General features: G+C 39.6%; 1 protein-coding gene across 2 annotated transcripts in view; it reads left to right on the top strand.

The window, feature by feature from the left end:
• The window catches only part of LOC120568116 (receptor-type tyrosine-protein phosphatase N2-like), a 315,377-nt gene extending 290,808 nt beyond the window's left edge, over positions 1 to 24,569 (top strand). For both annotated transcript variants that reach the window (XM_039815379.1, XM_039815378.1), the window contains exons 18-23: positions 265 to 384; positions 2,327 to 2,493; positions 10,347 to 10,400; positions 13,884 to 13,948; positions 21,131 to 21,204; positions 24,428 to 24,569. In XM_039815379.1, coding sequence (XP_039671313.1) covers positions 265 to 384; positions 2,327 to 2,493; positions 10,347 to 10,400; positions 13,884 to 13,948; positions 21,131 to 21,204; positions 24,428 to 24,499 — 552 coding nt within the window. In that variant the 3' untranslated portion in view covers positions 24,500 to 24,569. The remainder of the gene's footprint in view (positions 1 to 264; positions 385 to 2,326; positions 2,494 to 10,346; positions 10,401 to 13,883; positions 13,949 to 21,130; positions 21,205 to 24,427) is intronic.
• The last annotated feature ends 2,811 nt before the right edge of the window (positions 24,570 to 27,380 follow it).

Here is a 27,380-nt window from a genome sequence, read left to right as displayed (position 1 = left end):
GAGATCTGGTTTCAAATTGAGCTTCAAGAAGGCGACTCTTAGGAAATGGCTTGACATTTAAACAGTCTTTGGAACTTTTTAGAGAACATTAGGTAACAGAAGTCCCTGGTTATGAAATATATCTCAACTTTAAGAATTAAAAAGCAGGCATATTCACTCTCTTGTTTCCAAAAATAAATACCAGCCAGGTTTTAAAAGCATAGGCCTTTAAAGAGAGATCTCGTGCCATATGAGGCATTAACTGAGCGTGTGTTTTGTTTGCAGATGGTATGGGAGAACGGCTGCGTGGTTATCGTTATGCTGACACCTCTTGTCGAGAGCGGGGTGAAGCAGTGCTACCACTACTGGCCGGATGAGGGATCCAACCTGTACCACATCTACGAGGTAAAAGGACTCAGCATTAGCAGAATGTTTGGACGGAGAAGCTGCAACTTTATGTCATTGGCTCTATGAAACATGTGTATGAAGTTTTTAAGATAAGAACATAAATATTTGGCTATCTCTCCTTTTTAAAGATCTACATGGCATTTATGGGGCTCTGATTGGTTTGCATATATTGGATTGATCTGATGTCCCATATATGTAATAATTGTTCAATTCCAGTCATATTTTGAAGGAAACATTTTTTTCTCTAACTTTGAAGAATAGTTACAGTACGAACTTGACTTCATCACTATGATCAAGTTAAAGTTTCTAAAGCCCAAATCCCAAAATATAAGATTATGGATCATTGCTTAATGAAGCATCTAGTATTACGTTATGTCCCAATCCTGCAATCTACTGTACCAATCTTTTCGGCTACGTTCAGACTGCAGAACAAAGGGAAATTATTTTTGCTCATGTATGATTTTTTTATGACAGTGTAACTAGCCCAAGTCACATGACATCAGATCTTTCCAGTTCTGTTTTGGGCAACTTTGATATGTGGTCCAAATCTGTTACAGGTCGGATTAAAAAAAAAAATGGGACCTCATTCTGGATAATTAGATCGGAATTTATGCAACGTCACTCTAGAGCATTGTTTATCAAATGGGGGTACGTGTACCCCTAGGGGTACTTTGGAGGACTGCAGGGGGTACGTGAGATATGTAACAAAATGTTTAATAGTTACAAGGCTGTTGTCCAGAACATTGTTCCTCTTTATGTAGCCTTTTTTTTTCCTACCAAAAATGTGACATTTGTGTCTCCTTCTTTGGACCTAATCTATCCTTCCTTCCTTCTACTGTCGTTCTACTTTTTACAAGTTTCTCGTTTTTTTCTTCTTATGTCACTGTTTTTGAAGTTTTTGATACTATTTTGACCTAATCTTGCCTTCCTTCCTTTCTTCTTTCTACCATCTTTTTCCAAGTTTTTCTCTTTTTTACAGTTTTTGTCTTTTTTTACAGTTTTTGTCTCCTTTTCTCATTAGCATTTAAATGTTTTTTTCAGTTCCAAGGCTGTTGTTTAGTAAATCTATCGCTGACAGTGCTGTACTGTTCCTGTTTATATATACTTTTTTTCTACCGAAAATGATTAGCGCTGGTCAGGGGGTACTTCGCTTAAAGAAACAATTCAAAAGGGGTACATTATTGAAAAAAGTTTAAGAACCACTGCTCTAGAGCGACCATCATCACAATTCTGCGCTTTCCCATAGACTTTAGATGGCGAAAGACACGTCTACAGTATATGTCAGCGAATAATGTTTTTTGAGGTACATCACCTTACCAGTCCAAACACTTAAAGTGTCTCTATGTAACTTTCAGTCTGTGTTGATTCTAGCGGCCCCTTCAGACTAAAGCGGTAGTGTTTTTACCACCTGCTGTCCTAAAGCTCTTTTCTTTACGGTGCTGTATTTCCCACTGCAGATTACTGAGTTAGTGTTACCAGGAGGTCATGTAGTCACGATGAATGTTTAGCTCAGATAAAAGAATAAGTTCCAGATGCATCGCTACTTTGGATGTCTCGTGAGCTGAACCAGGTAACGGTATCACTGTCACTGGGTCACGAGCCAAAGCATTAGCAAGAGGGTGTTGTAGGAACCAACGTAATATTATCCTAGATTAAAATAGTGCACTTTTGAAGAAACCCATGACGCTTTACACAAGTACAGGGGGACAAGGGAGAAGAAAATAGTAGGCTAACACAAACACGGACTAAAAGGGATAAAAACGAGTGCTAAATGGAAGGAGGATATAATGTAATGTAGTTTACTGATGTACAACCACATCGCGCATTGTAAAGTTATGTCATGAAATGATTTTACAGTCAGTTTTAGTTTTCTCTTGATTTAATTTCTTGTACATGTCGTATACATGTGTGTTCATTGTCCATCTGTGTGTCCTTGCAGGTGAACCTGGTGTCCGAACACATCTGGTGCGATGATTTCCTGGTTCGAAGCTTCTACCTAAAGAACATGCAGACCAACGAGACACGAACCGTCACTCAGTTCCACTTCCTGACCTGGCTCAACCAGAACGTCCCGGAGACCAGCCGGACGCTCCTCGACTTCCGCAGGTAGGGAACTCCTGTTAAAATAATTTACACTAAACTAAGACTTCTTGTTTTTCATACAGTTACTTCTTGAAATCACTCAACTGTTTTAGATGGAGAATTCTCCAATGGCCCTGTGCTGTCTTTATCACTGTTAACTCTGCTAGTCATGGAGCAAAAAAAGAACCAGTAGGAGCTGCTTGTGCAGCAGCAGGACTGTGATCCCTCCCCAGCTTCCCACTGCAAATACTGCCAGTTGTGTTCTTATAATGCACCAACAACCCCAGAGGTGCCACCACTGGCTTTTGAACCGTGCCTCTACATTGTGGCACCAGTGGTTTTCAACTTTCTGTACTAGTCAAGTGTTGAAGACTTTTTACGAGTTTCTTGGTCCTCTTTTCATCTGATGTACATAAAGAACTAAAGCCTGCTTTTAATGTTGATAGTAAAAGCATTGAGGGTTTTAGAAGGTCTTAAGATACTGTTTTGAAAGAGGCCTTTGAAGACAAAATACACTTTGTTAAAAAGATACATTTCCAAAGCAAGAAGAGCACTTTGCTTGATTAAAAGAAAACTTGCGCCTCTTGCCTTACTTTGTCTTTGCTTTGATTGAAGAAAACCAACCTTTCTTTGTAAAGAAGTCCACTTGTAGAAAGACATAAGAAAGACATAACAACTGTGTGATCGTAACCAAAATGAGGAAATGTTTTGTACGTTTTCTACGTCTCGCTCATGTTATGTCTTTGTCTCCTGGGCATAAGGTAACCCAACAGCTATTCTGGTGGGTTCGGCAGCCCCGGTATATGTCCTGGGGTTCCTTGAGTTCCTATACTGTATGTTTTCAGACTTCATCTAGCAAGAAGTCCATGCATGTAAGAAATTGCAAACTGAAATAGAAGAACAAATGGCAGGAAAGAAGCCCCAGAATTGTAAATATCAACCTGGAAGTCCTGAAACAGTCCTCTTCAGCTTTTTATGCCTTTCAGTTGTAGGACTGGCCACATTGTAGAATCTATGAGTGATGGCTGTGGATACAGTTCTTTTTTGTTTTTCTTTAAAGCAAAAAGAAAGTGAAGGTCGTGGAGTTATTTGCCCCCCACCTAAACCATAACGATTTTGAGTGGCCTTTGTGGCTCACAGCGTAATAACTTGAAACCTCTCACTTCTCCAGGGGTTTTGACTCGTGACCCTGAGATGCGGGCAGAGGAATATCTATATATCCTCAAACATCCTGGGCATTTTCTAGTCGATAAGAGTGTAATTCAGGCTGCATTGAGGGAACTCTGCCGGAGTGATCCTTTATCTCCGGCGCCTTTATAGTCGCTCCCCTCCTTCGACCTCTTTTAAACTGATATACTGTATTGCCTATTAGGTGGGAGCCGCCCTGGCCCCCCTTCTCTGATTCACTGAGAATTTTCTCGAGCGATAGACCCCAACTCGTTTTATAGATAGGCCCGGTGTTGCCATGCTGCCGGCGCACATCAATTAGGTGAGGTATCAAGAGTGAGAGCTTGTGGTCACAGCTATTATAAAAGGGTCTGGTGGGCGTCACCACCCACCATCAGTTAGGAAATATTGCCTTTACTCACAGGGCAGTGGGGTCAGAACACAATGAAGAAAGCGCAGAGGGAGATATTTTTCACTTTTATTACCGTGGATATGGTACAATAACAACTTCCCCTCTTCTTCTTTTTTGGTCTTTCCTTTTTTTCCACCTCGATGAGGGGGCCGGCTGAGCTGTCCTTCTTTTATGCTTGTGTCGTCATGTTTTTTCTTTTTTTATGTCACTCACAACTGACTGACTAAGCCGAAGCATCGCTTACAAATCCTCTCTGTCCTTTCCCCCTGTTTTACCAGCTAACTAGCGGTTGCCAGTGTCATTTTTGTGATGTTGCAGCTAGTAATATAAGCCCAGTTGCATAGTCACAAAAGTGATCATTGGAGACTGTGTTTCTGCAACCAAGGGGCCTCATGGACCCCCTCCCCCACCTTCTACCTTTATACTCCTATGTTTTCCCGTCTTCTGCTCCCTTTCTTTTCCTCTCCTTCATCTCTCTCCTCGCTGTGCCCGGTGAACTGAGATGACCTCTCCCCTTTTTGCTTGCTCATGGTTTGCTTGACTGCCTCAGATCTCCTCCCACCTCCTCCTCCCTCCCTCCCTCACCATGCCTTCCTTCCTCTCCGACTTTTGTCTTTCTCTCTCCCACCCTCTATCTGTCTCTTCCTCTCTATTGTGTCCTTCAATGTATCCCTCTTGATGATTTCTGACTTCTCCTTTTCAACAAGGCACATTCTCTCCATTTTGGCCCTCCATCCACACTCAGCTGGTATTTTTGGCACCTGAAAAAGCTTTTCAAAAATGGTGCAATGAAAATAAAAAAGATCGTAGCGACCATACCTTGATTACATCTTGTGTCTGTATGACAGGTTTGTTGTACGCTACAAGCATCAAATGACTCGACTCTTGGTCATTGATTATTCAGGAAATTATTAGGTAAACAGATAGCATGTATGACCCATGGAATTACTTTTTTGTACTTGTTCAGTTGTTAAACAAAGTAACAAAAGTACAGTTGTATAAAACCATGTAGGTGATGATGGAGATTGCCAGTGGTGGCGGTGTTGTGTTTAATGAATGACTGTCACTCGCAAAATGCAGATACATTTCCCAGTCCTACAGGTTTCTCACCTATTGATGTTTGGTCTGAAAATATGGCGTTCATGCTGATGACTGAAAAACATCAAAATTAACAGGAGAGAAATAGATCTCACGGTGCAGATTGCGGCTTGAATGTTGCAAATTTAATTGAAATGGTCCCCAGATTTAGGTCTTTATAAGACCTGAAATCGTCAGTGTGGACCCACATTCTCGTATCTCTTCTCTCTCTCTCTCTCTCTCTCTCTCTCTCTCTCTTATTCTCAACATCCGTCTCCATCCATTCCATCTATTGGTTTCTCTCTTTTGTCTCTCTGTCTGGCTCTTGTTCTGTCTCTCTCGGTCAAGCTTGAATCTCTCTTACGGGCGTTTCCTTTGAATCCCACACCCCTCTACACACCTCGCCTGTTGGTGATTCTTTGCCGGCTGTTTCCATGGTAATATCACATTTAATTGTCTGCAGCGAGCTCTGACTTTTGAATATTGGTGGGTGGGGTTGAAGTAGTTTGATGAAAAGCACACTTGCAGAATAAGTAATTTGTGCACGCATGGTTCTTTTCTCATTTAAATGTCCCATAGTATGCTCATTTTCAGGTTTATACTTGTATTTTGGATTTCTACTGGAACATTACAATATTTGAGTTCTGAGTTTAAACTTAGAATTCTGAGAATAAAGTCAGAATTCTGACATTAATCTGGAACTCTGAGAAAACAGTCAGAATTCTGAGAATAAAGTCAGAATTCATGCACTTTTATAGCCTTAAAGGAACACACCGACTTATTGGCACTTTGTCCTATTCCCCATTTCCCCCAGAGTTAGATAAGTCCATACATACCCTTCTCATCTCCAGTGCTTGGCCTTGTGAGAAAATAGTTCCCAGTTTATATACGGTTAGAAGATGGCTGTGTGTCATGTGACCTTGTCATTTGTACACACTGTGACTATACAAATCACAACATGTAAATAGGAACATGTTGGTGTTATTTTGTCACTTATTGGGAGCAGTAGGCTAGATGGAGCCGGTTACCTCCAGGATCTGTGCAAAGCTAGGCTAGATGGAGCCGGTTACCTCCACTAGGCTACGCTACCGGTGGGGCGTCAGACAGAGTTACAACACTCACAGAGATGAGAAGGGTATGTATGGACTTATCTAACTCTGGGGGTTACTTTGAATAAGCTAAAGTCCCAATAAGTCGGCATGTTCCTTTAATGACTACTCAAGGTGCGTTTACACAGTACAGGCACCATTCACACACACACATGTATATACTGGTGGCCAAGGCTGCCATAGAAGGTGCCACCTGCTCATCAGATAGCATTGAGATTCCTTCGGCATTTAGAGTCTTGCCCAAGGACACTTCAACGTGGGACTGCAGGGCCAGGGATTGAACCACCAACCTTCTGATTGGTCACAGCCCTGTCTCATTAAGCCCCCTTCCAAAAAAGCAGAATCTGCTCTGATTGGTCAGTGTTTCCAGGTGTTCCGCATCTGCGCTCTTGGAGTCTCGGCACTGTCATTGCAGCTGGGGAATAAATGTAACGGCACTGTAGCAGCCCTTTCTACTCATGTATAGTATAGTTGTGACATCACAACCATACGGAAGACCTGATAGCTCGTTTAAAGGCACAGTTTCTGAATACAGGCTGTGTGCATTTCTCTGTGGATTGAGTGTTTTGATACTTTCACAGTATTTGTATTGCACTTGATGAACAAGGTGTCAAGTTATCACAAGTTTTAAAAAGGGAGGTGCCATTCTCAACACATACTTTGAGGCGTCTTTATACATGTATGGAAGACATATGAATGCAAATATATCTCATCTGTTTTAAATGAAGATACAGCAATGGTTTTCATTCTTTAAAGAAACATTTCATGGTATTTTTGTTGAGTGTGTTTGACCTGTCTATAACAAAATAAAACATGAGCACTAGTAATACAAGCTCTCTTACTTTATTTAAGAATATCTTTGGGAAGCTGTTGTTTCCATCAATCCAGTTAATGTCCAGTGAAACAATCAAGTATAACAAGTAGTATTTTCATAAACCATTGTGAGCTACTGGGACCAATTGTGTTGTTTCTCTACAGCAGTCAGCGTCAACTGGCAGCAGTCAACGTCAACTGGCGGCCTGCGGGCCACATTCGGCCCGCCAAAGCTTTTAGTCTGGCCCGCAGAATAATCATGAATTCACAAAATGTAAAGAGGAAAAAATGCGTTCTGTTATTTATCATTTCAAGCATTTAGAGCAAAAACCCAGCCCCCTATTTACATCTCTATTCACATGCCGGGATTCTGTACAGCGATGCCCGAGCTTCACACACATGGCTGAGCCGAAATGTGTGTGCGTTAAAACACACACACCGCTGAGCCGGGATGTGTGTGCGTTAAAACACACACACCGCTGAGCCGGGATGTGTGTGCGTTAAAACACACACACCGCTGAGCCGAGATGTGTGTGCGTTAAAACACACACACCGCTGAGCCGGGATGTGTGTGCGTTAAAACACGCAGCACCTGACTGGGAACGATACGGCCGCTGGCGCATGTGAACTCACACTAGTCTCTTTTCTGGTGGCTACAATAAAACCTTCATGAGTAAAAAGTCAATACTTATCAATGCACTCACCTGTGCATAAACATGTAGAAAGCAATATTTCAGTCTGCTCAGTCCACTCTTGTCCACCGCGCTGTTTTACGCAAACACAGCTCTACTCTGCAATTTTTACAAACAAGCTAAAACAAAAGCTGTTGGTTTTTAGTCTAACTGTTTATCTTAGTTTGCCGGGAATCTGGAAATTTGGACAAATTCTTGTAAACCTCACTGCTGGCTGAACAAACCTAACTCTCCGCTAGAGCGGACAATCTATGGAGGTATTACAAGACCAAAACAGATACATGTGGACAGATACTTAACAGATACTTAAAGTGATTGTTCGGAGTAATTTCACCCTAGGGTCCTTTGCACCATGACCTCGAGCCAAACACCCCCCCAGAAGCTTTTTTCACCTGGGTCGAACCTTGGGAGAGTTAGCGTAGAGTAGCGTTATCAGCTGAATAGCTTAGCGCAGAGGCTAATGGATCCGAAGTGTCTCTTAACATTACCCCACTAATAATGCCCGAAATGATACCAAACGTCTACACTAGTATATATAGGTTATGCACTCATAAAACGATGGATTGGAAAGTTTGTAAGTACACCAGAAGTTTATGTAAATAACACTTGCATGCTGGCTTCTGCTCTCTGCTGTTGTTGTTGCTGCTGTAAGACGAGTGCTTAGGGCCGTCTACAAATTACAACACCGAAAAGAGATGCAACAAAAATATTTTTTAATTTCACTTATTTTTTAAAGTAAGTACTGTAGAATAACTAGCAGGAGACAAGTTATAATTGAGGTAAGTTTGGAGACATTACCTTATTTAATCATTAAATTAATAAATATTTTTGTTTGCATCTCTTTTCGGTGTTGTAATTTGTAGATGTCCCTAAGCACTCTTACTGCCCGGTAGTAACAGCAGCATTATTAGTGGGGTAATGTTAAGAGACACTTCGGATCCATTAGCCCCTTTGCTAAGCTATTCAGCTGATAACGCTACTCTACGCTAACTCTCCCAATGTTCGACCCAGCTGAAAAAAGCTTCTGGGGGGGTGTTTGGCTCGAGGTCATGGTGCAAAGGACCCTAGGGTGAAATTACTCCGAACCATCACTTTAATATGCACGTGAATGACGCGATCGTTATATTCGAGTTCTTCATTCTTGATGATGATGATGCTAGTTGTATTATTTTGCAACAGCATCTTTCATTGTAAATGAGGCACACATGACAAGTGCATAGCCTGCTTATCAGTCATTCATCATTAAAGCTGGGCTTTTCCACGTCTTTGACAGTGACATGTTTACCCGACAGCAGCCATTTCTTTCTGCAAGCATTTTCCACCAATCAGGACGCTGCCTACTACAACAATGTTTCCATAATCACAGACTTTAACCATCACTCCTCAGTGAACTGCCTCCTAGTCTGAGATCATTTTCTAGTTAAAGAGACAGTTATCAGTATGAGTTTGCTCACACTAATACATGTAAAAAAAATATAGCATTAATTCAGTAAGAAAGTGGAAATTTCGAACAAGAATAGGCGTATTAGGTATAAATTAATTTTATTTTCTTTATTTGAAAGTCCGGCCCCCAGAGTGTCTGCTTAGAAAAATTCTGGCCCTTGAAAAAATTTAGTTGACGACCCCTGCTCTACAGCATCAAACAGGAAGAAGGTGCTCTTTTAATCTTTCACACTTTCAGGTGACTATAGAAAATAATCACTTTCAACATGTTCAGTCTTGAAACAGTATTATTTGGAGAAGCGTTCAATCAAATTCACTGTTATGATTGTCTCTGCCTTTTATTTTTGTTAATATCATCAAGATAATAGCTCTTTTGTTATTATGCTGTTGACCAGTTATAATATGGTGCACCTTTAGCATATTGTATGCTGTGTTGACAGTAACATAGACATCCAAATCCAAATAGGTCTGGGAATAACTTTAACATGTAAAGCGTTCCCACCATCTTTTAGTGTCAAGTTAGATTGTAAGTTAAACAATATGAAACTGATTAATTTATATTGTTTTAATATATATTTTTTTATTTTTTTACATATTTTGATGACTTAGCACCAGACTGAAAATGCAACTGAGACAGTGGCATCTGTTGGGCATTGAACAGTGGTAAACTTCACCCAACTGGCCCTTACTCTACATGATAAAACTAACAGTCAAGAGTGTTTTTACTGATACATATACAGCTGAGCTTATTCAGGGCTGAATTCATTAAAGTAATTTTAATCTTTGGTTTGTATTCTTTTTAATTCAAAATATATGTCAGAAATGGTTCATTATTGAAGTAGCACTGAAAAACAGTCTTACATTTTGGATACAAGTTGTATAGGTGTGGTATGTGCCACTAAAACAGGTAAAAAAAACAATTAGAGAATATTTTTGTGATCTCAAAGTTTTGCAACTATAACCAGTTGAATGATAATTCTAACATCAGATGGAACATTTCTGTCTATTTCTTCCTAATAAAATGTTCAATTGAAGTGCTGTGCATGCTGTTCTTTGTGGTTATTATTTCTAAAAGCCCAGGTAGATGATGTACTGACTGTATGTTTATGTACCTGTGATGTTAATAATAAGCTCATTTTTCGGTTCTGTTTTTTTTTTTTACAGAAAAGTTAACAAGTGCTACCGGGGACGCTCGTGTCCTATCATAGTCCACTGCAGGCAAGTATAATAACAACTAAAGCAGTTTATATTTTCTCTCTGTTTGTTCTGACTGAGATGTGATTTTTATGTTGTTAATGAGCACACAAGCAGATAAACAGCCCTGTTACTGATAAGTGACTGGATGATTTGAAGCAGAAGTCAGCCAAGTCCCTTGTGGTTTCTGTTAACCAGGCCACGCTACCATTTCATTTCTCATGGGCTCTCGGGTCACTTGTGGAGGACGACAAAGATTTTTACATGTTAAATTACCCACAAAGTTGTGTTTTAATTAAACTTTCCATGGAGAAGGGTAACTTTTAATTGGAGGCACTTAAAGTTTGCACTGTGTTGTTTGGAGCCAGTGGGTGAGAGCAGGAGAAGGATATAGAAGTGTTAGCAGCTGTCCTTCCCACCACCTGAGGAAATAATTCCAAACCAATAAGCCATCATTAATTCTATATTTAACAGAAAAATCTGTTTTTTGTGGAAACATCCTGCAATGATTGGATTAGAGAAAAAAAAATATGTTCCTTAACAGAGTTAGACTCTCTGTCTGCTCGCTCCTCCACTAAGTGATCTATTATTTAATATAATGTAATGGCTCTTCCAGGATGATGAAACTGTACATTTCTTACCAGAGTATGAAACCTGTCTTTATGGAGCAGGTTGCAGTAAGTGTGATCGTGGCCTTCAGAACAGTTCGGGCAGAATTTTAGTGGAAGTGTCTTCAGTTTGACATGAAGGTTTGCTTCATGTCAAACTGAAGACACTTCCACAAAGATTCATTGCATGCATCTTTCCATTCTGCGATTTTTTACTACATATAGCCAATGTACCAACTGTACAGCTTGTGTACTAACAATGTATGCACCAACCGTGTAAATCTAAGAACTCACTTCACACTTTCCCCCCATTGTCCTCCTGTTACCTATGCTTACCAATTATGAACATTCTTCAATCAAGCTGACTTCACTTTGGCTCGTCCAAATCACTTATTTTATCACTCACGATTTTACATTGACTTTGTATGAAGTCATGCCCTTACTATAATATATATATTATGGCATGCCGTTTAGGAAATTATATGTACAGTATGTAAAGTTTGAATATATTGAATGGAAGTCTGAATATATTGAATGAATGTTTGAATATATTGAATGAATGTCTGAATATACTGAATGGAAGTATGAATATATTGAAAGAATGCCTGAATATATTGAATGGAAGTCTGAATATATTGAATGAATGTTTGAATTTATTGAGTGAAAGTTGAAATGGAATCTGACGTCATTATCTGCCACCATCTTGTGTTTTCGTTGTGATTAATCCTAACCAAAGTGTGACAGCGAATCAGCAAGAAATCTAGTGTCAGCAATTTTGAGCAATGAAGAGATTATTAACACACAGGCGAATGCATGTACGGGCCAAGACAGTGGTAACGGTAACCGTATCCAGTACCGTTCTCCCAATGAAGAAGTTTATTCACTTTTTCATCGTGGAAGACCGAATGAAAGGAACTTCTTTGGTCAGGCACTTTCCTTTCATCAGGCTCACTCAATACACCTTTCATTCAATATATTCAGACTTTCACTCAATATATTCGAGGTTCATTCAATATATTCAGACTTTCATTCAATATATTCAGACTTTCATTCAATATATTCGCGGTTCATTCAATATATTCAGACTTTCATTCAATATATTTAGACTTTCATTCAATATATTCGAGGTTCATTCAATATATTTAGACTTTCATTCAATATATTTAGACTTTCATTCAATATATTCAGACTTTCATCAATATATTTAGAATTTCATTCAATATATTCAGACTTTCATTCAATATATTTAGACTTTCATTCAATATATTCGCGGTTCATTCAATATATTCAGACTTTCATTCAATATATTCAGACTTTCATCAATATATTTAGACTTTCATTCAATATATTCAGACTTTCATCAATATATTTAGAATTTCATTCAATATATTCAGACTTTCATTCAATATATTTAGACTTTCATTCAATATATTCGCGGTTCATTCAATATATTCAGACTTTCATTCAATATATTTAGACTTTCATTCAATATATTTAGACTTTCATTCAATATATTCAGACTTTCATCAATATATTTAGAATTTCATTCAATATATTCAGACTTTCATTCAATATATTCAGAATAAGATTAATTCGATATATTCAAACTTCACATATATATATAAACATTTCCTAAACGGCATGCCATTATATGTATATATATATATATATATATACCTTTAGACTGTTTCAATCTGCATTGGAACACAAAGGATCGAAGGGAAAATGTTAATGGTGACGTACATCATCTGTATATTATTGGTGTGTCCCTGTTAACTATTCAAAACTACTTAAACTATGGTGTTAGTTCATAGATCACGTTACCCAATATATTATGAAATGATTGGTACACACCCACACAGGTGTTTTAAATTACTCTGGTTGCCAGGTTGAAAACTATACAAAAAATATTTTGTTGTGTTTAGGTGCTTATTAAGACCTTTGCAACTTTTTGTCAGGCCTTGTTGCTTCTCTAAGCCAATCATGTGTGAGGACGTAGTAATAAAAGGATCCTGCAGACTTTTACTTAGAGCTTTCAAATGAGTTTGTCAAAGCCAACTGTGCACTGCCATTTATCACCCTAATGTATACAGAGAGCAAAGTGAAGCAATCAGGATGACAAGTGTGCGAACAGCGGAGTGCAAATGCAGAAATGTTATAATCACACAGCATTCAGACAACTTCTCTTGCTTTCTCTCTGGCTTTCTATCCCTTTTTTAATCATTTTCAATCCTCTATGTCTCTTTCTTGTTTTACTCTTCCTTCCCTCTCTCTGCCTCTCATTTTAAATAAAGTTAGAGAAGGCAGGGTTTACTCACAGCCCTCCGGCTTCTGCTGACACACACACACACACACACACACACACACACACACACACACACACACACACACACACACACACACACACACACACACACACACACACATACAGCAGCCCATGAATTAGACTAGTAGGGGTGAAGTCATCAAATTTCAACACTTGAAATGGGATACAAACAGTTTGTGTTGTCACTTTCTGATATTTTTTTAAAGAACATGCATTTACGTATGGGTCAAACTAAATAAATGTAGCGTTGCTGTTAAGCAGGTTTATATTTTGATGTTACTTCCTAACCTAAATAAAACCCATTTCAGTCTTTCTGTTTCATAATCATAGGCCTTTGAAGTTGTTTATCCCCTTGAAATTGCAATAAAAGACTTATAAACCTTGACATATTAAATCTCTCTGACTGCGTCTCACCTGCTTCACACTGGAGTCAGGTTACGTCTCCCCACATTAACTGAAGACAAGTAATAATCTGTTTGATTTAATTAATACTTCTCTGTCTTTCCTTCTCTCTCTCTCTCTCTCTCTCCTCCCACCCCATTCTGTGTCTTGGTCTCTCACCCACCCGTGCAGTGATGGCGCAGGAAGAAGTGGGACCTACATCCTGATTGACATGGTCCTCAACAAGATGGCTAAAGGTGGGTGTTGCACTCCCCCACCATGTGGAGAGGCATAACCATGGCTACAAGTCCCCCACTACCCCCCACCCCTCCTTCACTGAACCAACATACACTTTTTATATATTGTTTGAAATGGTCTTTACACTCCGACAGCAATAAATAACTTATGGGCTCTGTAAAAAGAGGCGAAAAAGATATGTCATGTAACTGCTGTAATCCTGTAAAACCCACCAATCACTGCCTCTCGGTCCGCTCGGAAAGAACCAATGAAATGCCTCCTTGCCCCGCTGTGCATACTCTACCCCTCCCGTGCACGAGCCTGAGCTCAATGCGCGTCTTTGTCACATTGCCAACAGTAGTCATCTCTGTTTTAAACATTCGGTTAGGATATCAGGTGTTTGCTTACTGGTGAATGAGACAAGAAGTCAAATTGCGGCCTTTTCTCCACTCTGCTCTGAAGCAGCGAGGCAGCGGTGCTCGTGCACGTCTGTGTGTGGGCAGAGCCCCGAGGGCAGGGGGAGGGGTTAGACGAGAGGCTACTTTCAAATCTTGCTATCTATTCAACATTACCAACCCTGCCTTTAAAACTGCAGAGAAAAGACGCTACACCACAATTATCAATCATCCACAAAGTGGATGATTGCATTAAAAAAAAAGTTATTTAATTAGGTAATTACTGTGAGTAGGTAAAAATAATATTTCCAATAACATAAGTTAATCACAGTTGCCCCTGAGGAAACTGATTATAGTTTTTGCTTAATTACAGCAAATCTCTATCTGTTTGATTATCTCAGTGTATGACACTATTAAAACACACTTGAACTCCAAAGAAAGAAGAACTGTGACTTCCATATGATGAGATAAAAAGAGAGCTATAGGAATGAAAGAAAAAGAGTTGGAATCATTGATGGAAAAGAGAAAGTTTAGTCAAGGACTATCTTCCTACCTTTGAAGTCTTTAATCAGTCAGAGTGGAACTTAAATACTTTATCTAAAGTGTCATCAGGACTCACAGCCAGTGCTTTAGAAGTGCATGATAATGAAATGCTGCGCGCCCTGCTATGCCCTGTTACAACTGCTACGCTCTGCAGTGCCCTGCTACGTCCTGCTGCGTCTTACTACGCCCTGCAGTGCCCTGCAATGCCCTGCTACGTCCTGCTGCGTCTTACTACGCCCTGCTACGCCCTGCAATGCCCCACTACGTCGATACTTTTTTCGATTGCTAAACAACAGTGGGCACAACTGGAGTCACATGTGCAAAACTCTAACTACAGTCTGTACAGCAGCAGTTCATGTGGACCAAACTCTAGTTCATTTTTCATTGCTTGAACACAGTTTTCAAAACTCTACACACTTATCCCATGACGTTAACCACAACGTGCACAACACTGTAGATTTACAGCACTTTGTTCAAATGCTAACACACTGCTGTCAAAACTGTAAACCACACATTCAAAACAGAATAGATTTCAGTCTGGTGCCTATCAAACACTGCTGATTGGAATTTTAGCTGAAAGCCTAAGCAGGTGTCTTGTTGTAGACTAGTTAGTGAACATATACGGTATTTATACAGAGAAAGCTCAGAAAGCCTTTTTTGTATACAAACACCAAATAAGAATGAAACAATTCTACACTGTACCGTTTGAGAGAAACGGGTAAAAGAGCAAAGATACCAACATGTCCAGGTAAGATATCTGAGGTTATGTAAACAGCTATAAAAAAAAGTGAAAAACACTATATCTTTACAATAGTAAAACTGTGTTCTTACTGTTTTTCAGAAAGTAATGGAGGTGAAAGCAATAGAAACACCACATTCATTTGTATTTAGAGATGATGCAGACATCCAATGTGATGAAGAGAACTTGCCACATGATGCTGGAGAGAAGCAGGATTAGTCACATTATTCTCTGGTACTGTTACGTACCTTTGTACAAAATACTTTATTGAAGAAAACTGCTGATTTTCATTCCTTCTTGTTTACCTTATGTAAAAATTGGTATGCTATACAATCTATATTTTTTCCTTAAATAAATTATTGAGTAGTGTCAAGTCACTCAAATTGTTCAAACTGTAAAGATGAAAAAGTTTGTCATTTCGGTATTGGTGTTTGATGCTAGTGTTTTTACCCTCAGTGTGTTCTCAGTGACAGTGTGTGTTATCTCAGTGAGGCCTGTGCATAGTGTTTGGCTGCACTGAGCCTGTTTTGAGACGTGTGTTAAGAGTTGTGTTGCTGTGAATGAGTTCTGCAGGTGATGTGACCTGTTTAGCTCAGGTGACTGTTGGTAGTGCAGACTGTAGTTTGAGTTTTGCACATGTGACTCCAGTTGTGCCCACTGTCGTCTAACAATCGGAAAAAACTGTAATAGCCTACAAATTAGCTCCAGCTTGATCTTATACAACATTCAAATGCTGCTCACCCTTATAATATTAATATAAGGGCAGAAATAGATAGATTTTTGGCATTTAGCAACTACAAAGTTTGTATTTTTCAACTGTTAAATGGCCTGCTCATATCTCACATATCTTGATTCTTTAATAACCATATTTAATGGATCTTTCAAAAAGTTTTGTTTGTCAACCCCAATCAGTATGGTGTTTGCCTCAAAGATTCAGCATCAGTTTGGCACATATATAATACTATAACAATCTGCTTGTAAATTATGCTGATAATGCTTTTTTTTAAACTAAAAGGGTGACTTTTAATAAATGTCCAAAATCCTGACTTTTAGCTCCTCAACATTATCAGGGTTATGTTCTCATACTTTTCAATACTTTTCATACTGTAGGCTCAGTCCTACTCAAAGTGATGAGTAAACTGAATACTATAAGGCCGGTTACACATTGGCTGCGTGGCGTGTGCGTGGCGTTTTCTATGTGTTTACTCACCAGAAAGGTGTCTGACGCGCTGCTGCTGCTGCTAGCCTTGTCTGGACACATGGATGTTTCCCATTGATTAAATTAAATACCATGTTAAACATAAATATATACTGATCTGATTACAGCAAAGACAACGTCGGCAGTATTGAAAAGGCTAGTATTAAACAGTATTAAAAAGGCTACAGAAAATGTCGTTCTGTATTGACAGGTGACATATTACAAAATAGATTTTTTTTTATTACATTTATATCAAAACCTAGAGACTTTCAAACATCAACATGTCATTTATTAATATGTATTCGTGTCTAAACGACATATAAACATCTTTTCCTATTCTATTTTGCCTGGAAACGCTTCCAACACGCTTGCGTTTCGCGTGAAAAATAGACATCCTCCTATTTCTAGCACGCACGCGTTTTAAAAAACGGCAGTGTGTAAGCTCTAACCTGTTAACATGGGAGCCGGAATAAAAACGGACTCACCACACAGCTGACACGCTCATGCCACGCAGCCAGGGTGTAACCGGCCTTATACTGTTAAAAATGCAGGTTAGCATCTAGTGATTACCAACAAAATGATAAATATATTTAAATTCCTCTTTCTCTGTTGAGTGTATATCATATAGAATTAGATCTTTGAGTAACTAAGCTTTATACAATCTCTTCCTCAGAAAAAAGGTTGCTTTCCCCTCCCCTGCATCTCTGCTCTCAACTCCTCCCCCCCCACACTTTGTTTAGTTTAGAGTTTTTTGTCCATCCTGAGAAGCTAGAGGCCCCCAGGTTTGCAGGCTTCCTCCATCCTGATCAAAGACACGTCCCACCGCCTCCTCTTCTTTGCTCCCTCTCAGACACAAAATCACTCCCTCACCCTCCCTACCTCGACACCCTCCATTCTCTTTTTCTCAGGAATGAATTGTAAATTTGTCCGAGAATTATGGCGGTGTTGCAGGGTTGAGGAGGTGTTGCTGTGGTTCTCACGTTTTGTTTTCCCTTGTTCTTTTCCAAAAGGCTCCCTCATTTCCCTCCCCTCTATAATGCACCCCCACCACTCCACCCGCCACCCGCCACCCTACTCTTCATCTTAAGAATCAAATGAAACCCATCGAGTGCCGGAGAGCTTTTCAGCATCCCTCCGTTTCTTTTCGCTTTTTTTCCCCCAGGTCCAGATGGTAAGCCCGGTCTTTGGCTTGGGCTTTCGGGGGTCTTTTGCTGCCTCCTCAAGGGCCCTGTCTTTCTTTTTTTTGTTTTTCCTTTCTCCTTTTCCTCTTCTATAGCGCCCCCTCCCACCCTCCTCAATCCTCGACCTCCACCCCGAAGAGAGGGTCTTGCAGAGGAGGAAAGTTAAAAATGAGGCCGGGGATTTTATACCATTCCTCCTTTTTTCAAGCCTCCACCGTCTCCTTCAAGGAGACTTTTGCAAAAAGGAGAGCTTGAATACGTTTTTTTTTTATACCGTCCATTTTGAGGTTTATCAGAACCTGTAAAATAGCCCTGGGCTTGTTAAGCCCCCCCCAACAAAAATCTAAAGCACAGAGTAGTGTGTTGCAGCCTTCCTGGCTAGAAGGGAGTCTATTGTGTTGTAAAAAGAAAGAAAAAAAGCTCACAAAACCTGTGAAACAGAATAAGAAAATAGTGGGAATGAGCAGCTCTCCCACCATTCAAGAAGGCAAGAACAAGAAATGTTATTATGTGTCACAACAACTAAGAAGTAAAGAGAATTATTGTGCTTTTTGTTTCATCAGAATTTGGATACAAGGAGGAGGAGGAGGAGGAGGAGGAGGAGTAGAAGAAACAAATTCAATGTTTTTTTCTTGTTCTTGTTCTTTGGGAGTTTGATTGTTGCTCCCACCTCTCTTTCTCTCGTCTCCTTTCTCTCCCAGTCTCCAGCTTTTCTTTCAGATGTCTTCCTTTTCTTCTCCTTGTCTTTTCAAATCGTCTTTCTGTTCCTTTTTCAGCGAATGGTTGTGTACCTGAAGCTGTTAGTTATGCTCTTATGACATTAAGAGATGACATAAGCCCATTATAAGCTCAATGTGAATTTTAACTTTATTTTCCTGCCAGGAGATATTTGTAATCTAAGAAATGCTGTTCACTAAAAGAAAGCCACATTAATATAAAAAATATAATTTTTCATACAAGCACATTAAGAGCATAAAACCTCAGGACTATTTGTTGATAAATCTACTTGAATACATTAGGCTTTTAAATGTATTCTTTCTTTTATTTCCATTTCCAAGTTTGCACTCCTTTCACTCCTTATAGAGCCTGACCCAAATGTGATTTCTGAGGACACTTTGATATTAAAAGACAAAATGGACTTAATAACAATTTATCAGCCAATGCTCCATTTCTGCACAAAAACGACAGGTACACTCTCAGCACACGTTTTGCAAGGATTTAATATACTGAGGCAGAATAATTTGACAGTAACTATAAGATGTGAAAGTAACGTTGATGACGTTAATAAAAGCACAGCAAAAATATCTTGTACTAGAATTAAAGACCCTTGTGTCAAACATGCAATGCTTGCTTTGGTAATACAATTCTATTCAGAGATCTGCCAACATATAAAGCAATATGGATATATCTGTGATATTGATGGATAATTTATAATTTTATAACCTAACCCTTTGGGGTACAGGGCCTTGCTCAAGAGCACCTGGCAGTGCCCAGGAGGTGAACGGGCATCTCTCCAGCTACCAATCCACACTCTGTACTTTGGTCCACACTGGGACTTGAACCAGTGACCCTCCGGTTCCCAACCCAAGTCCCTACGGACTGAGCTACTGCCACGAATATATAAGCTTAATGTATGGAGAAACTGCTTGGTTACTGGAGACCTGAATTAGAATTAGGTTTGATCCTTGACTTCAGTGAAATATGACAACCTAAAGACTGGAACTTCACATCAGACCTAAAAACAAAAGCCTCTTAGTCTCAGCTTTGGTAAAATCTTGAAAAGGTAAATAAAGAAATAATACAGTGTCACCATGGAGTGTAAATAAGGATGGATGACCACTTCCTCCCAGTGTACAAAAGTGAAACCAAAAATCTCCCAGATACAGGCGCTGCCAATTGTAATTTTACAACCAGAGTTTGCACAGTAATAATTGGGCGTATTAAAGTCCCGCCCATACTCCCGCCCAACCAATCGCGAGTCAATCTAAGTTGTCAATAATGACATTTCACCCTGTTTTTATAGCATCACATAACTAATCAAAACCAAACTTACCAGAAAAATGAACACTTGGACAAACCCCAGCATGATACAAACTACATAAAATGACAGAAACCATCTTTGGAAAAGATTTATTTGACAAGTACTTTGAGTTATTAGTTTGGCCCGTGTTCTATCCCCTAACATGGAGGGGGCGGGTGTATGACCTATACTGCTGCCAGCCACCAGGAGGTCATCCAGATGTTTTGCCGTCCATCTTTATATACAGTTTATGTCCTGTTGATTGAAAGGTCTCACTTATGTAGAAAACACTATTAATTCTTTGTTGAAAAAAAAAAAGCAGTTTGTTAATTATACATTAAAACAGACTTGACTTCTTACAGATCTTCCCAAAAAGTAATTCATAAATTGGTCACGTAAACACTACACATGCAGATAAATGCCTCTGTTTAACTCTAAAAGGTTTGTCATATATCACAATGTCTGGTAATCTGACCTGTGGTCATTCAGCCTACTGCCGGCAGCCACACTGTCACCAGCTGTGGGGGCATCTTGCCAGTCTGGCAAGAGTTTGTGGCCGTCCAGACGTTTGCGTCTGACAGGCTGACTGGCAAGTAAAGTGTGATCAACTCACACAAACACACAGGCATGTCAGACTTTGGCAGAGGCTGACAGAGCTCTGGTGGGCAACCTGCATGTGCTTAAAGGCTACAGGATGACTCTCAAAGGTCAACGAGGAGCTTTAAGATCACCTCAGTTTCTTTTAGAAGATGTTAGACACATCTTTTCCCTCTTTATCTTTTTTCATCCCGACAACAAAACATCACCTAGCTGTTTGTGGAGTCTGTCTGTGTGTGTGTGTGTGTGTGTGTGTGTGTGTGTGTGTGTGTGTGTGTGTGTGTGTGTGTGTGTGTGTGTGTGTGTGTGTGTGTGTGTGTGTGTGTTTCTGCAAAGAGGATGAAATGTAATCGCATTTTGCTGTTCTAAAGGGAGTGGGTATAAAACACCAGATTGACAAATGTTAGCTGGATTATCTTGGTGGTCCTTTGAACACAATCCAACACCATTTTATATGTGTGTGTGTGTGTGTGTGTGTGTGTGTGTGTGTGTGTGTGTGTGTGTGTGTGTGTGTGTGTGTGTGAGACAGGTGCCAAGGAGATTGATATTGCAGCGACTCTGGAACACCTGCGGGACCAGAGGCCGGGAATGGTTCAGACCAAGGTAACACACACACACACACACACACACACACACACACACCTGAATCTGTTCATGTGGGAAACATATTTGTGGCAGGGAGGCCGTACATGATACACTGCAAAAAACAAAATAATTTAACATTTACATTTTGAAAGATTCATGAATCAACACACAATCCCAGTCCTCAAACTGAAATGATAGCATGGGTCAGAGATGTTACCACAGAGCAAGAGGTGCCGCTAACTACAAGATGGATGGATATTACAGTCAGAAAAATAAATCAGAAATATTTCTGTTAGTGAGTGCACATTTAGCCCATAAAGTGTACCATCAACAATCTCTGGCATGAACATTACGTTTCACTCAGTGCTTCATCAGGCTCTTAAAGATACAACAAGCTAGTATATTGAACAAAAGATACAACATGATAATTAGTCAGCTATAGAGGTGTTGGTAGGCATATTTTTGAACAGAGCCTGGCTAGCTGTTTCCCAGTGCTACCGGTGTTTATGCTTACTGTAAACAATATTTATTACCCATGATGACCTGTGACATTACAAAGGTTTGGTGTTATTTATTGGACAGATTCATTGCACTTAAGGCTACCGTGGCTGTACCATGAAGTGGTATATTGTAACACAGTTACATTATAGTTACTGGTCCACTGAAAGCAGCATTGCTGCCTCACTGACTTCCCCATCACGCATAAAAACGGCATGCTACTTTTTGCTTTGACACAAACCGTAAGTAAAGGTCATTTTAAGCAAATCCAACAAACGAATAGACAGAAAAAAGATTTTGGTCACTTATCTTGCAACCAAAGTTGCATCAAACTTTAGGAGACGAAGGGAAAACCAGCGATTAATGGCACATTAATTTCAAACAGCTGAGAGCTGATCATACCCATCTCTGTCTGTGAAAAGATGCTTCTGCACTGTCAGGAGAGTTTGGAAAGAAAGTTGTTTGAGATATTGTCAACAAATGTCATGTTGTCATTCTTGAATCTGACATTTAGTGCCCTATTTTAACAATCTAAGTGCATGGCGTGAAGCGCCTGGTGCAGGTGTGTTTAGGGCATGTACGAATCCACTTTTGCTAGTTTAACAGCAGTAAAAAGGGTCCGTGGGCCAGGCGCATGGTTCAAAATTGTTGTACTTAGTATCTTCATTAATCAGAGGTGTGTTTTGGGCGTAACATGCAATCAACCAATCAGAGATCATCTCCCATTCCCTTTAAAAGCCAGGCGCGTTTGGACCTTGGAGCATTACTATTATGATGGAGGATTTGCACCATAATATTTTTATTTGTAATCTTCTGCATGTGTGTGTGCTGCTGTGAGTCCCTGTGTGTGTAACAAGCATATTGTGCACGCTGTGCATAAGCCTAGGCGCACTGTACTAATTTGCTGTTAAAATAACAATGAAATGTTGCGTTATTGACTTTAGACCAGGTTTTTGTTGGTCAATGGCGCCATCACTTCCCGCTGCCTCAAGATAGCAATACGCTCAGAATGCACCTGAACACACCTCCCTGTACGACCAGCACGCCCAGAATGCACCTGAACACACCTCCCTGTACGACCAGCACGCCCAGAATGTACATGAACACACCTCCCTGTAAAACCAGCACGCCCATGGGCCACAGATGGGAGCAGGTGCATTTGCTATTTAAACCACGTGGGCACTGGATGGGAAACCGACAGCTGCGTCGGTCTTAAACTAGCAAAGACACTTGGGTCGGGCTTTGTGCTGGGTGCAAGATGGGGCCCTTAGTCTTTGACGGTCAAACCTCTAAAAATAAATCATAGCTCCATTAAAACTTAATTTCTTCTGAAAGTCTCTCGTTGGCTGGTATTCTTCAGGCGCCGTTGTGAGAGGCTGGATTTGCAATTTTTTAGGACTTATTCCTCCACATCAGGCAAGTCAATAGATCAATTTCTGAAAAGTGATTGAACAGGGATTATAGTCAGGGCTGCCCAGATCACAGAGGAATATGTATAGAATTCAAATGGGTGGTGATAATCTGTACTAAAGCCTGCTCCCATGGTAGAAGTTCTGAGCCAGCCTTTTCAGTTTTAGGAACTGATTGAAAAAAGAATAAGTAGTTGAAATGGAAATAGAGTTCCATGGAGTTTATTGTTGTTTATTGTTGTAATTTATGTTTTAAAGAGTGAATACTAGTGGTCAAAAAAGTTAAATACACACATCTTAGCTTATTTTAAAGTTTGAATGTTTCTTTTTGATATGATATTTACTGTAACTGTACTTATGCACAGCTTCAGAGCTTTACCTAAAATGACCTGAGTCATTCCTTGTCACACTGCATGCTGGTTGAAGCCATGCCGGTCTGGAAACTTCAATTACCAGCTGATCTGTGAACGTAATTAGAAAGGAAGAGCCGGGATGTGTGTAAAACATGTGTGGAATCGATCCAGGCTTTATTAAACCATGTATCCTGAGCAAACGGCTGTCACGGCGCTCTCACTGTGTTGCTTACACATTGATTCCCTCCGTGGTCAGGAGTCTCAGCCTCAGCACTCAGATTTCATTTCAGATTTTGATGAGGGAAGATGTTGTTTATCTTCCTCTTCCTGTAAATGATACAGTAAACTAAATGTGTAAGTCATGACTAAATATGACTTCTTAATATTTCAAAATAAAGGTTTCTAAGTGCCAAATTGCTAAATCTACCAGTATAGATACGGCTGTAGAAAGAACATTATTCTTTGCTGCCTAATCTTTTATTGGTGTGGAATTCTTACATTGTTTTTTTAGCAGAACACTATAATACATGCAGAGGATGCTGGTGTAGTGTTTCCAGCCCTGGATAGTGTCTGCTGTCTTAATCACAGGATCGCCTGTATCTTGTGGAACCTGGCTGAGAAATAAGAAATAACAGCCTGAGGAGTGAAGACAGACTAGTGGTTTTGGACTGAGATTTTTTAGCAAATCAGAGCTTCTCTCATCTGGATAGGTAGACACTGTTTAAAGAGATTGCAGCGAGTAAATCAAACTGAAACTACAGTAGTGTTGGTAGCAAAAGTAGGATTTTGTAGGACTTTGCGAACCAGCCAAAGGAACACCAGATTCATCATTTCGCCCAAAGGGCTCTTTGGCAGTACGTATCACTGAAATCAAACTTGTGACTAATCCACTCTGCTTTCCAGAGTTTTGTTCCCAAATGTGTATTTCAATACTTTTCACTTTCTTCCTCTCTGTTTTTCCCTCTCTTCGTCCTCCTGCAGGATCAATTTGAGTTTGCGTTGACGGCCGTTGCAGAGGAAGTGAACGCCATTCTGAAAGCTCTTCCACAATAGGAAAGAACACCTCTTTCTGATGGACCTCCTTTCTCTTCTTCTTCCTCCTCTTCTGTCTTATTAATACAGCCCCGATCTTTATTACTTCCTTTGTCCTCCCATTTCCACCCCTCGCTCTTTTCCATTGCTTCCTGTATGCCCATCTCTCCCCTCTTTTTCATTTCGCCTTTTTCTTCTTGTTCTTGGTCTTCTCTTCCCTGGCTTTTTTTTGATATCTCTTATCTTTCTTCCTCGACACGTTCTTTTTCTTTTTGTTTCCACGTCCTATTTTTACCCTAGTTCTTGTCTTTTCTCTCTTTCCTACCTCCTCCTCTTCCAGTCATCGCCCCCTCCATCCACTTCTTCCCATCTTCTCCTCTCTTTCTATCTTAGTAAACATTGTGTCAGGAAACCCTGAACCAATCCTGTACATAGATGGACCTTCCTTCTATTGTAATCCATCGATGCAGCCTGTTTTTTCCAAAGTAACATGTAAACACATTTTCATAGATTGATGATGTTCTGTTAAGAGTATATGTATCATAGTTTCTGTTCGATTGGTCTTCGTTTTGAGTGTGTGTGATGTTGATTATCATGTTTGTATCACAAAATTGTATTTGTATCTGATTTTTAGAGCCATGCTTTCTGATATGTTGTCATGCAGTACGCTCAACTGTCCCAGTACGCTCTTTGATTTCATCTACCGTTGAAATTTTCTTTTCTCAACAGTAAGTGATAAAAAACTGCCAATCTGGTAGGGTTTCCAAAATGTATGGCAACTCCATTAAGCATCTCCAATTTTCCTCTTATTGTGAGAAAAATAAAACAAAATGCTGGTACTGGATTTGAGGTGAAATAACATGGATATATTTTTTTCAATGTGTAATTGTCATTATCCTAGTAGAAGCAATATTGTGTTTCTTCAACCTGACTCGTGGACATCCAATTCTGTGGCTTGTCATGTCTGCCTTAAACTCAGTAGATGGACTTGTAAATGTGTCCAGCCACATGGAACCTTGCCTAGTTTGTAACACTTCATTTTAAAATGGCCTTATTCCAGCGTATTAACCTGTGGATTAAAAGTTTGCTGTGCTGCTACGTAATACATATTCTCTCTGATAAGACTAAAGAGAATGCAGTCTAATTTGGGGGCAGGAAGTTACCTTCAGTCCAAACGTTTGTGAGAGTCAGCAGTAATCTTGTATACTTGAAAAATCACCTATTAATCACTTTGAAACACAGGACGCTGGAATAATATATGTAATAAAATAAAATGTTTCTGACTAGTACTTTTATGATAAAAGGGGATAGTCTTGCTTCTGAATAGCAGTTCTTCTATGTAGCATTAATGGATGATGTACATGTACAGTAACTGAACCTGTATTGCATTGAAAACTAGTTTGCTGTGACACTCGTCAGCTGGTTTTCCCAAAAGCATCTTGAGACTTACTGGGTTTTTGTTTTGTTGTAAATGAAAGGAGCAGCATTAAAGGACCATGCCAGGGATTGATTTGCATCTTTTTTCCCATCAATTTCAAACTGATTGTACTTTACATCACTGCTTACCCAATCATGCTCTTGTGAACATCCAGTTAATAACCAAATATATCATTCAAATTATATGTAGCAAGTAGAAAGAGTCTGAAATTTAAAGATTTGTTGGATAGGGAAAGTATGGAAATCAATGGAAATCAATGGCTGCCTAGAAAGCAGACAGACTAAATTAAAATCGGAAAGTCCCCAACATGCATTCACACATTGTCAGAAGTATTAGAAGTAGTGTTAGAAGTATACACACTTGTGCACAAAAATTAAAGGCCTCCAGTAAAGAAAAGTCACATTATTCGTAAGTAGCCTATATATTGGATAGTTCTGGTCAAACACAAGCATCAACCCAGAGATAATTTTGTTTTTCTTGCCTTTTCAAACATGAGAAACTTCCTGGGTGTTTGGGCAGAGAGGTCATTTTACCCATAAACCAGTGTGTTTGTGGGCCAAGAGATATAATACTACTCATAAACCTTAGGGATTTTGGGATACGTTTCATGTTGACTGAGAAGCTATTGTTCTAAGTAGTAGTTCTAAGAGAACACAGCTCAAATTTAGGTTCAACTGAACGAAACACTACTAACATGCTTCAACTTTCAACTTTATTTTGTCCCCAGAGGGCTATTAGTTTTACAACAAGGCATGCTGGATAACAATGCAGCAAGTTTGGATGTTAAAACCTCCATAATCTGAAGATGCCTTTGGGAAACAGCTCAAAGTTTATGTAAAATCAACTTGATTTCACTACTTTCAATTGGCTGTCACTAAGTGAACAGTTTTAAAGATTCTATCCATCAAATTCTAGTTTCCTTTGTCCTATCTAATTTCAATCACCAATAATATGACTTGCGTACACTCTGCTACTAGTGCATGGCTATTTATTCAGCAAAGTGCTGTACTTTCCTGTGGCCTCAAGGCGATCTTAGCAAAACTCTTCAAGCAAACAAACAAATGTTAACTTTATTCTAAACTATGTTTTGCACAAGAAGCTCCAAGGACCTTAAAAGTGTGAAAGCCAAGGATTATCATTTGTAGACTGTGCAGATCGTGGTTAAAGCGAGATGAAAGGTGGTGCAGTATCGACATGATGTAACACTGCAGCAAGCTGGTATGTTGTTGGAATCGACTCCATTGAAACATGCTGCAAGATACGCTCCTCATAACAGCTTGTTTAATATAGAATGGGATCTTAATGTTTCAGTATGGAATAACTGAAACTGCATTGAAAGAATTAGAATTATACTGGCCATTTTTATTGTTTAAAAACTAAACATGTTATAATAGGTATTTCTTTCTGCAGTGAGGATGCTCAGTAGGTCCTTTTCCCCAATGAAGTTCTGTATTTCACACACTC

This window comes from Perca fluviatilis, chromosome 11, assembly GCF_010015445.1.
Source record: "Perca fluviatilis chromosome 11, GENO_Pfluv_1.0, whole genome shotgun sequence".
Classification (NCBI taxonomy): domain Eukaryota; kingdom Metazoa; phylum Chordata; class Actinopteri; order Perciformes; family Percidae; genus Perca; species Perca fluviatilis.
The sequence above is the reverse complement of the archived record's forward strand: the minus strand, read 5'-3'. Positions and strand labels throughout refer to the sequence as shown.